This window comes from Scyliorhinus torazame, chromosome 16, assembly GCF_047496885.1.
Source record: "Scyliorhinus torazame isolate Kashiwa2021f chromosome 16, sScyTor2.1, whole genome shotgun sequence".
Taxonomy (NCBI): Eukaryota; Metazoa; Chordata; class Chondrichthyes; order Carcharhiniformes; family Scyliorhinidae; genus Scyliorhinus; species Scyliorhinus torazame.
In genome coordinates, this window is record NC_092722.1 from 56,148,799 (window position 1) to 56,160,847 (window position 12,049).

General features: G+C 45.4%; 1 protein-coding gene across 5 annotated transcripts in view; it reads left to right on the forward strand.

Moving 5' to 3' along the window:
• LOC140392826 (centrosomal protein of 104 kDa-like) overlaps positions 1 to 12,049 on the forward strand; it is a 493,850-nt gene that overhangs the window by 54,554 nt on the left and 427,247 nt on the right. For all 5 annotated transcript variants that reach the window (XR_011935433.1, XM_072478500.1, XM_072478503.1 and 2 more), the window contains 2 exons: positions 2,692 to 2,913; positions 8,881 to 9,048. Coding sequence is in view for 4 of the 5 variants with exons in the window: in XM_072478500.1 (XP_072334601.1) it covers positions 2,692 to 2,913; positions 8,881 to 9,048 (390 nt within the window). In the remaining variant the exon portion in view is untranslated. The remainder of the gene's footprint in view (positions 1 to 2,691; positions 2,914 to 8,880; positions 9,049 to 12,049) is intronic.

The following is a 12,049-nucleotide window of genomic DNA, read 5'->3' on the forward strand; positions in this document are numbered from 1 at the left end:
GGCCGCTGGGAGCCTCCCTTTCCACCCTTGTGTCCACCCAATACAGTGCATGGTCGGACACCACAATTGTCTAATATACCGACACAACTACCCCAACTGACAGTGCCTTGTCCACTACAAAAATCAATCTGGCAATACACTCGATGGGCATGCAAAAAGATTGAACATTCTTTCACCCACGGCCTCAAACCGCCATGGGTCCACCCCACCCATCTGCTTCATAAACACCCGCAACTCCTTCGCCAGCGCCGATACCTTCAGAGACCTGCGAATACGACTGCCTGGGTTCCAACACTGTTAATAGTCTGCCTCTGTCTGTCAGTGTGTCTCTCGCTCGCTCTCTCCCCATCCCCCATATGTTCTCCAGCCTCCTGCTTACATCACAAATCTATCCCCAAGGTCCACCACTATATTCCCCACCGTAAAGGCCACCCTCTTGTCCACCAGCAGTGCCATCCCTCTGTCTTCATGTCCAACCCCGAGTGAAAAACCTGCCCCACCCAGCCCTTACACAGCGTTGTCTGATCCGCTACTTTCAAATTAATCTCACGCAAAAAGGCAATGTCCGCTTTCAAACCCCTCAATGCGCAAACAGGCACAACCTCAATTGGCCCATTTAACCCCGAACATTCCAAAAGAACAGCTGGAGCTCCACCTCTGATCAGCCATATTCCTCCTTTAATGGGCTCCCCAAGCCCTCCCCAAGATGGCCACCACCATTTCCCCACCCCTTAATCAACTGCGCCACACCAACTCCACCCACGTCAGCAATCCCAAACCACCTGCCCTCCTAACCCCCATCACAAACTAAGAAAACTACCTCCACCCCTCTCCCTTCCCCTCCAAACCTCTACCCCACCCCCCCCCCCCCCCCCATTCCCTCCATACCTCTACCCTACCACTTTACTCCCATTAAAGAGCCTACCTATTAGCATAATGGCCCCCACCTGAAGTAACAGTCTTCCCCTCTCATAACGTCCTCCGCTCCCTGACCCAGAGGCTTGGAAATCTCATGAGTTATCAACAGTGCAATGTGTTCCAGGCACTCATCATCCTCTGCGTAAAAAACCTGCCTCGCACATCTCCTCTAAACTTTGTCCCACGGACCTTAAACTTATGCCCCCTGGTGACTGACCCCTCCACCCTGGGGAAGAGTGCCTGCTCATCCACTCTATCCATGCCTCTCAGAATCTTGTAGACCTATCGGGTCACCCCATAACCTCCGTCTTTCTAATGAAAACAATCCGAGTCTGTTCAGCCTCTCCACATAGCTAATACCCTCCAGACCAGGCAACATCCTGGTAAACCACCTCTGCTCCCTCTCCAAAGCCTCCACATCCTTCTGGTAGTGTGGCGACCAGAATTGTGCGCAATATTCCAAGTGCAGCTGTACCAAGGTTCTATACAAACTGAAGGTCAACAACTGAGAATTTAAGACGAGTTGGGGGGGGGGGGGGGGGGGGGGGGTGGATTATGTGAGATAAAACCTGTTTATTGTGATGTTGGGTTAAGATTTGGAATATGCTGTCTGATACGGTGATGGATGTAAATCCAATTATAGCCTGCAAAAAGGAATTGGAGGAGAACATTTGTATGGTTACAGGGAAAGTGTGGGGCAGGGGGTTAATTGGAATGTAGTTCAAAACAGCCAGCACAAACTTGATGGGCTGAATGGCCTCCAGACTATGTTGTAATATTTTATGATTCTATTTTTAAAGTGCCAGGAATGTCTTTGCCTGCTAAAGTGAATGAAGTTTCTAGTAGATTATTGTAACAGCTACTTGTACCGTTGACATTTGGCTCTGACTGCTCACGAACACTCCAGTTCTGATTTTGAGTAACTTTGAACTGAATGCCTGTTAACTGAAAGAGGCAACAAGTTGGAAAAGTCCTTCACTGTTCTGTGGGCTGAGAGGTAGAAACACTGGGACTCTTGAAGCAGACTGGAGGGTGGAAATACCAGTGAGTTGAGAAAATAATGGAACTGCAGCAAAATGCCCTCTGAATGTTTTTGGATTTTTAACTCTTGTGCTGTGCCATATCACATGTCCTAATCACTAGCTTGACTGAGGGGGCCAATGAGTGACTATTCTCTGGCTTCTAGTGATGTTTTAACTGACTGCTGTGGACTGAAATGGAATAAAGTTAGATTTTTTTGCTCTCCACTGGAAACGGTGGAGTCCTCCCCTTCTGTCTCCCTTTGTTTTCCAGTACCTTTGCCAATATGCAGCAGTCAGGCAGCATGACTGAAATTGACAGTGTGAGAATTGTAGATAATGCCCTGCCACTTGAAGCCACAATGGATTGTGGCTCCAATCTATTATGCCACTCCATAATCCTTAATTCTGAGATTGCCAAGTGTTCCAAGAGAATACTACTTATCCTCTGCTAATTAACTGTACATTAGCTTAAACCAATCCATAGCTGTGTTTTTAACTAATTGAACGGCAAACATCTTGAGACAACTAGTTTGATAATCCAAATTTTTTTTCCTGTGAAAACAGGTGTGGACTATTGGTGAGTTGAGTGTTTCATCCAATCCAAAAGAAGATTGGGACCGTATAAGCAACCTGACCTGTGTCTGCAAGAGGGCATGACCTGTATTCTGCTATTAACTGGAAAACCTGTCTGAAGCTAATCATCACAATTCTCTTTTTTTTTCTTTGTGGGGGGGGGCGTGGTGTCCTTCAGGTGGATACTGGTTCACTTCCCTATGATGAGCGACCACTACCAGCTCAACGCAAACCAACGGAATCGCATGGCAGCCCCCAGCTAGATGTTAATGAGTCGCATGCAGTCAACACGGACTCTTTACCAACATTAAGAAGTGGAATCACTGGAGAACCAGAACCACTAACTGAGAAAGCTTTCAGAGAAGCTAGTTTTGCCATCGACTTATTTGGCGAGGCACTGGTAAGCATGGAAAACTGAGCAATTCTTCATTTTTTCAGAATACTTATGCATGCAATACTGGCTGTCGTCTGGAGGTAAAGTAGCTGATGGTAGACTTTGAGAAGTATTCCTTGAAGAATTTGCTTCATTGACTGGAAAGAGTCCCTCATTCTATTTGAAGTCTTACAACACCAGGTTAAAGTCCAACAGGTTTGGTTCGATGTCACTAGCTTTCGGAGCGCTGCTCCTTCCTCCGGTGAATGAAGAGGTATGTTCCAGAAACATATATATAGACAGATTCAAAGATGCCAGACAATGCTTGCAATACGAGTATTAGCAGGTGATTAAATCTTTACAGATCCAGAGATGGGGTAACCCCAGGTTAAAGAGGTGTGAATTGTGTCAAGCCAGGACAGTTGGTAGGATTTCGCAGGCCAGGTGGTGGGGGATGAATGTAATGCACCATGAATCCCAGGTCCCGGTTGAGGCCGCACTCGTGTGCGGAACTTGGCTATAAGTTTCTGCTCGGCGATTCTGCGTTGTTGCACGTCCTGAAGGCCGCCTTGGAGAACGCTTACCCGGAGATCAGAGGCTGAATGCCCTTGACTGCTGAAGTGTTCCCCGACTGGAAGGGAACATTCCTGCCTGGTGATTGTCCCGCAATGTCCGTTCATTCGTTGAACATTGATTTTCAAATTTTTCAATTTATTTTTCATGGTATGTGGGTGTCACTCATTTCTTACCCATTTTGAATTTTCCTTGAACTGAGTGGCTTGCTAGGCTATTTCAAAGGGCAGTTAAGAGTCAACCACATTTCTGTGGGTCTGGAGTCACATGTAGGCCAGACCAGGTAAAGCAATTCGTAAACCACCGTGTTTTTATGACAATAGGTGATAGTTTCATGGTTGCAATTATTGACTAGCTTTTAATTTAATTTAAATTCGTCCAGTGACATCACCACTGCCAATAGTAGGATTCTTAATGTCCCTGATACAACGCTTCTTTGTCCATTTATCCATAATCTGAGCAGTCGTGCATCAGTTTAAATAAGAACAGCTGGCAATAGTATGGCACCTTTTAATGTAGAAGAAAAGTTGTGAAAGCGTGGTGGTATAGTTTGGAGTGTGTATAAACAGCTAGAATCGGAGCAATGAAAAGTTTGGAGAAGCTTATGGTCATGAAGATACTGAAGCGCACATCAAGAGGGATAAGGGGCGGGATTCTCCCCTACCCGGCGGGGTGGGGGGTCCTGGTGCTGAGGAGTGGCATGAACCACTCCGGCGTTGGGCTGCCCCAATAGTGCGGAATCCTCTGCACTTTTAGGGGCTAGGCCGGTCCCGGAGTGGTTTGCGCCAGCTGGTGGGGAAGGAGCCTGGCGCCACGTCAACCGGCGCCGAAGGGCCTCTGCCGGCCAGCACGAGTTGGCGCATGCGCGGGAGCACCAGCGTGTGCTGGCGTCATCCCAGCGCACGCGTAGAGGGGTTCGTCTCCGCACCGGCAATGGCAGACGGGTACAGCCGCCGGTGCGGAAGAATAGAGTGCCCCCACGGCACAGGCCTGCCCGTGGATCTTAACATACGCCGGCGGAAACGGGCGGCCACTCGGCCCATTGCGGGCCGAAGAATCGCCGGGGTTGGGGGGCTGCCAGCTGTCGCCGACCAGTGCGGCGCGATTCTCGCCCCTGCCAAATCTCCCGGCGAGGGGGTTCGGAGAATCCAGCCCTAGATTTTAATTTAGATGTGTTGGGGGACTTTGTAGCTTTGCAATATTGGTGATTGCAGTTATAGTCTATTCCCCATTATGCCATGTTTCGTCTGAGTTCTGGGTGAGCTGAAGTTTAAAGAGGGTGGAGTATTGGGAAGTCAGCTGGGAGATGATTGGAATTTTAAAATAACAAAAAGGATTGATGAATGTTTCAGCAGTCGATGCAGTATGATGGGGGCCAGTGGTGGGCTGTTATGAAGATTCAAGTAGATGTTCTTTCCAATGGAAAGTATCAGAGTTTGGAAGTTTTGCATCACTTAGAATAAGATGTCAAAGCTGCTAACAGTCTGATTTAGCTTGATGCAATGAATAGGAACCAGGATGGATTTTGGAAGCAATATCTTTGGTTCTTTTAAAGTCATTTTGCATATTTAGTATGTTTTTACATTTCTTTACTCTATTTCTAATTTATTTTTTGAAACATCCAGCTCAACAATATACAATTAAATGTTCACAATTCATGTCATAACTTCCTATCTGCTCTATTGACTTATTTCCACTGGGAATCAAATAGTTAATGGCGGGGAGACAGTGGTGGTGTGGTGATGTCACTAGACTAGTAATACAGAGACCAAGGTTCAAATCCCATCGTGGCATTTAAATTAATTTAATAAATCTGGAATAAGAAGCTAATGGTGACCATGGCCATTGCTTGGCACAAACTTAGTCTTAAGGGATTTATATTTGTATTGGTAAACATTAGAAATACGGTTAGTTTTGAGTGGGTTTAATTTAATGCTTCTGTGCTTGGAAGGGTAAAACCTATAGTTAGATTCATGCTGGACAAAGGCAGTTGGTTAAGTTCCACCTGTGTTTCTATTGTGCTTTGGGCTATGCCGTGAAGAATAAATAAAAGGCATAAGCATATGGGGGTTGCTTAGCAACTGGGGCCTTGTGTTAAGTTTTAATTTAGCTAATTTAGTTGCAGTTGGAGATATGTAGTGGGAGAGATGCCTACTCTCGCAGCTCTACTCGAAGCATTTGGTTTAGAAGGCTACAACATCGCTCTCTCTAAACTTTGCTCAAAGAAAAGTCATATCATGGTGTAATGGTTTTAAAAACAAGGGCCAAGATCTTAAGGGCAGCTAGTTAAGGAAACTAGAGAAACAAAGAGAAATGTCTTAAGTCTGGAGTCAGGTGAACAGAGACCTGGCATGGTGGCACAGTGGTTAGCACTGCTGCCTCACAGTGCTAGGGACCTGCGTTCGATTTCAACTTCGAGACTGGAGTTTTCACATTCTCCCCCTGTGGATGGGTTTCTTCCGGGTGCTCCAGTTTCCTCCCACAGTGCAAAAATGTACAGGTTAGGTGGAATGGCCATACTAATTTGCCCATTAGTGTGCAAAGGTTAGGTGGGGCTATAGGGATCGGGTGTGGATTGGGTCTAGGTAGGAGGGTCGGTGCATACTTGATGGGCCGAATGGCCTCTTTCTGCACTGTAGGGATTCTATGACCCCAAGGTACTGTTCAGAAGAATTAAGGAAGAGTAAACAAGTTAGAGACAATTCCAATAACCAGATTTAAAATGGTCCTGCAGACTAAATCAAACGTCTGGGAGTCGAGAATTGCAGAGATTCCTCTGCATCTCAGAATTCTACAGTCTTTCACCATTTAGATGGTATGCTTTCTTTATTCTCCCTGCCAAAATGGACAACCTCACATTTACCCATATTGTACTGCATTGGCAGATATTTGCCCACTCACTTAACCTATCTATATCCTTTTGTAGCTTCTTTGTACCCTTTTCACAACTTACTTTCCTACCTATCTTTGTGTTATCAGCAAATTTGGCAACCATCCCATCCATCCCCTCATCCAAGTCATTTGTATGAATCGCAAACAGTTGAAGTCCCAGCGATTTTCCACTTCCTGATTACTAGCTACTTCTGGGATGTTACTCGTCTCCTCTGAAGTGAAGACTGATACAAAATACCAGTTCAGTTCATGTGCCATTTCCTTGTTTTCCATTATCAATTCTCCTGACTCAAATTCTATAAGACCAACATTCACCTTATTAACTCCCTTTTTTTCCTTAATATTTGTAGTTATTCTGGCTAGCTTTCTCTTCTACTCAATTTCCCCCCCACCACCGTATTACTCTTTTAATCATAATCCTAGAAACCCCACAGTGTAGAAGGAGGCCATTTGGCCCACCGAGCCTGCACTGACCCTCTGAAAGAGCACCCGACCCAGGCCCACTCCCTACCCCATACCTGCAGCCCCATCTAACCTTTTGGTCACTAAGGGGCAATTGATCATGGCTAATCCAACCAACCTGCACATTCTTGGACTGTCAGAGGAAACTGGAGGAAACCCACCCAGACACTGGGAGAATGTGCAAATTCCACACAGATAGTAACCCGAGGTCGGAATCGAAATGTTGTAAGGCAGCAGCGCTAACCACTGTCACCCTTGTGCCACTGTGCCACTCTCCTCCTTTGCTGTTCCATTTTTTCTGTCCAATCTTCTAAGCTTGCATCTGTCTTTGCACAGTGATATGTGTTTTCTTTAAGGATTGATACAATCCTTAATCTTTCTAGTTAACTACAAATGGTGTGTCCTCCCTTAGACTTTTCTTACTCGTTGGACTGTATTTATTCTGCATCGTGAAATATCCCCTTAAATGTCTACCACTGTGTCTCCATTGACGTATCCCGTAATCTAATTTGCGAACACTTAAGCCAACTCAGCTTTCATGTCCTCATAATTGCTCTTATTTAAGCCTGAAAACATTGTCTTGGATCCATTCCCATCTCCCTCAAACTGATGTAAAATTCAAACACATGATTGCTGCTACCTAGGGGTGCCTTTACAATTACATTATTAATTAATCCTGTCATTACACAATGCAAGGTCTGGTGTGTACTCTGGCTCCAGAACATGCTGTTCTAAGAAACTCCTGGAAACATGCTATGAACTCATCATCTCGGCAAACCTTGCCCATCTGACATTCCCAGTCTTTGCATTGTTTAAGATCTCCTTTGATTATTGCCATGCTTTTCTGACAAACTCCCATTATTTATTTCTGGGTGCTCCACCCTCCCATGTAGTTCATATTAGGCAGCTGTACACTTACACAAACGACTTCTTGCCTTTCCCATTTCTCATCTCTACCCAAACTTTTTGCACGTCCTGGTCCCTGAACTTGGGTTGTCCCCTCTATTTTTTTTTATTTTTAAGCTCAGTTAGCTGGACAGCTAGTTTGATGCACAGCAATGCCAACAGCCTGGGTTCAATTCCTGTAAAGGCTGAGGTTATTCATGAAAGCCCCACCTAACCAACCTTGCCCCTCGGCTGTGGTGTTGTGATCCTCAGGTTAAATCGCCACCAGTCAGCTTTCTCCCTCAAAGGGGAATGCAACCTATGGTCATTTGGGACTATGGCGATTTTACTTACTTTACCATCATTAACCAACAGAGCCAACCCTCCACCTTTTCCTGTCTTTCTTAAATATCCTGTACCATTTAATATTCAGGTTCCTATCCATGTCCTCCTTCAGTCAATGGCTATAAAATTGTACTATTTATTTCTAGGTATGCCCTCATTTGTTTTGTTTTGAATGCTTTGCATTCAGATACAGAGCCTTTAGTTTTATCCTTTTATTCTTTTAATCGTCTCTAGTCTGACCTATTGATTTACTGTACTCTCTATCCCTTCCTGTCACAGTTTGTTTTTCACTTCCCGCAATAATACCTTTCGCTTTAGATACACAGCTTGAGCCTCTCTCAATAGAGGGGCTTGTGTGGCTGAATAGAAGGTTGTCAGCCTATGCGATTTTGCATAATCACACACAACATTCTCTGCACTGGCACTGACCATTGATTGCATTGGTACAGCATTTGGATGAGTGCTATGTTCTATCCATAACAGCCTGAGACTTTGCAATTCCCTTTGTATTGTAATCAGTGCCAATCAGGACATCCAACCAGTTGCCCACAATGGACACTATTGATCAAGATGGACTGAAAAGGACCAGCAGGTCTATTGAACCTCCTATACATTTGTGTTATATTTAAACTTCAGGACCTCTAATATTTCTGAACATCAGCAAAAAAGCTTGGTTCCATGACCTTGACTAATGTCCTTTAGGGAAGGAAATCCATCTTTGCAGAAGATTTCTCCATTATGCATTGGGCAAGAATAGTGTCATTTTCAAATTGTTCATGATCAGAGTTCACTTGGTTTGGTGAGTTAATTTCTGTACGTTCATTTGGCTTGTCTTAGGTGGCTGGAGCCTATTCCAAAACTTGGTCATATAGGGAAGATGCTTTATTGGCCGTGTATAAAAAACTTTCTACTGTTGGTGAAGGTATACCCAAAGATGAATTGAAGAATATGTTGAAAGCAGCAATCTTCCTTGTTCGAAGGGCTATTAAGGATAAAGTGTCATCCGTAAGTACTGCACAGTGTATGTTTTCTTTAACTAAACTTGCATTTTTGCACATTTGATCCCCCTTCTCTCCCCCCCAACTCCTTGTTTGGATTATGATTCTGAAATACAAAATTTGATTTTATTTGTTCATAGGATGTGGATGGAGCTGGCTGGGCCAGCATTTATTCCCCATCCCTGAGGGCATTTAAAAGTCACATATATATTTTTAAAAATAAATTTAGAGTATCCAATTGTTTGTTCTCCAATTGAGGGTCAATTTAGCGTCGCCAATCCACTTTACCTTGCACATATTTTGGGTTTTGGGGATGAAACCCACGCAAACACGGGGAGAATGTCCAAACGCCACACGGATAGTGACCTAGAGCCGGGATCGAACCTGGGACCTCGGTGCCATGAGACAACCATCCTAACCACTTGTGCCACTGTGCTGCCCTAAGAGTCACATATATGCCAGACGGGTAAGGATGATGGATTCCCTTCCCTAAAGGACATTAATGAATCAGATGGATTTTTATGACAATCGTGGTCGTCATTAGACTTCTGAATTCACTAAAAATCTGGAATGAAATTTCACTGTCTGCCATGGTGGGATTCGAACCCGGCTCTCCAGAGCATTACCCTGGGTCTCTGGGTTACTAGTCCAACGACAATACCATTATGTCACTGTCCACAGGACCAGTAATCAGAAGGGCTACCTTTTTGTTCATTTCCCAGCTGGTGTTTTTATCAGATTGTTGAGCCCGAGTTTAGCTCCAGCAGAGTAGACCAGGGATTCACCCTCCGGCCTTCCCAGCCTGTTTTGGTCGCAACTATTTAATTGTTTACTGGATAAATCCAGACCCATTGAGGGATCAGTGAGATTACTACTTTTTTTTAAAAAAAAAGCATTCCTGCCATTCTGTTGATTGTCTCAAGATATTCCTAAAGGTTATTTCTTTAAACAAGGACATGAGTTGTTAACCCACTGGTGATGCAAGTTATTAAGTTTTTCACTTTTTTTAAGAGATTGCATGATGGAAAACATAGATATTTAATGCAGGAGGTGTGATTTGTGTTGCATCTGAGTTTAGGCATGACTGCATTAATGTAGAGGAAAATAAACATTAATTGGAATTTGTACTTCAGCCCAATATTTCATGAACTGACTGCGGGTCGCAACGAGCAGGTGGGAGGGTGTTGGGATGGTTGTGAAGTGATCGGTCGCAACGTTCCAGATTGTAGGAGAAGCAGCCAATGGCCGTGACCGGCTTGAGAATGCCACGCGCGCCCGGCCCTTGAATCGGGAGTGGCGCCCGGCCCTTGAATCGAGAGTGGCGCCAAAAACTGTGATTCTTGATAAATGGTAGATATCAGTCTTGTACTGAAAGTGCGGGGGTACATTTCCACTGAATGGGCAAAGAGGGGCTGGGAGGTTCATGTTCCCCCAGTGTTACTGTACAAACAGCCGTAAGAAAGAAAGCTGCGCTCTGGGTGGAAAACAATTTTCTGGAGCTGGACTGTCTGCTGTGCACCATCGGAGAATATTGAAATCACCTGGTTGGTTTGTAGTTGCTTACTACAACAGATACTTGGGCAGAAGGTTGCAGCTCTGACCTGTGTCGTGGAGGGATTGAATCTCTGTGTATGACCTCTTCACTGCACAAAGTCAATTTTGGAGGTATTGAGTTTAAGTCAACCACGTTGTTATGAGGAAGTGAGAAATCCAGGGATAATTCATTTCAGGTTGTTGTACACATGCTGATGGCTATCTGTGGTCTGGAAACAAATTGCCTGTCTACCCAATAAAAGGTTGTGTGGCATAGCAATTATAATGAAAGAGAAAAACGATTAAGTATTTGTTTATTTATTTGGTGCTGTGTAGATTAAATGTATCTTGCAATTTCCACTAGAGGACAGCAAAGTACTTTCTTCATAAGTCAACAAGATGTGTTTAGAGTTTACAGGAGCCCTTTTTTAAATTGTCCCATCTTAAAAAAAAAACTGACTTCTCCCTCTGGCATCCACTTGTTGAATTATCCTATTTAAATCCTTTGCAGTTACACTTAATTGCCAGACCCAATGTAGGAAAAGGAATAAGCTTTTAGCCCCTTGTGCCTGCTCAGGAAGTTGATGGGGGAGCATGAGGACTAGCTGGCCTCACTGGAGGAGATGGTGCTGGTGGCGGAGGCCCTGGGCGGGGGGGAGCACCATGCTAGCAGGTTGGCTAGTTAACGGGAGTGAAGTGGGGGGTCGACAAGAGGGGGGATGGGATGGTTGTTTGTTTGGTTACGGGGGAGGGATGCTGAAGTGGGGAATAATGCGGTGCTGTAGTTGGTTGAGGAGGGATGGCGGCGGACATCCTGGGGAAGGCCCGGAGGAGTGCAGGGCTTGGACCGGAGGGAGCCGGGTAAAGAAGGGATATGGCTGACTGGCAACGAATGGGAGCGGGAGCGAACCTTGACCTGGTTGATTACATGGAATGTGCTGGGGTTGAACAGGTAGGTTGCGTGTTTCATACACTTAAAAGAGTTTGAAGATGGACATTGTGTTTCTTCAGGTGACACACCTGAAGCTGGGGGATTAGATGAGGCTGAGGAAGGGTTGGGTCGGGCAGGCGTTCCACTCAATGTTGGATATGAAGATGAGGGGGCGGTGGTGCTGGTCAACAACTGGGGTGGCCTTTGAGATCAGCCAATCCTGGGGGCAGGTACATGTTCATTAGAGGGAAGTTGGAGGTAGCCTGTGGTGCTACTGAATGTTTATGCCCCAAAGTGTGATGACGCGGGTTTTAAGAAAGATTCGGGACCTGGACATGCATCGGCTGATTATGGGGGTAGATTTCAATACAGTTCTGGATCATAGGCTGAACCGGTCGTGTCCTGGGTCCCTGAAGGTTTTGGCTACGAAAGAGCTGATGGGGTTCTTGGAACGTAAGGGAGGGGCCGACCCCTAGCGGTATGGGAGGCCGAGGGCGAAGGAGTTTCACACCTTTCACACGTGCACTGTGTGCTCCTGGATGGA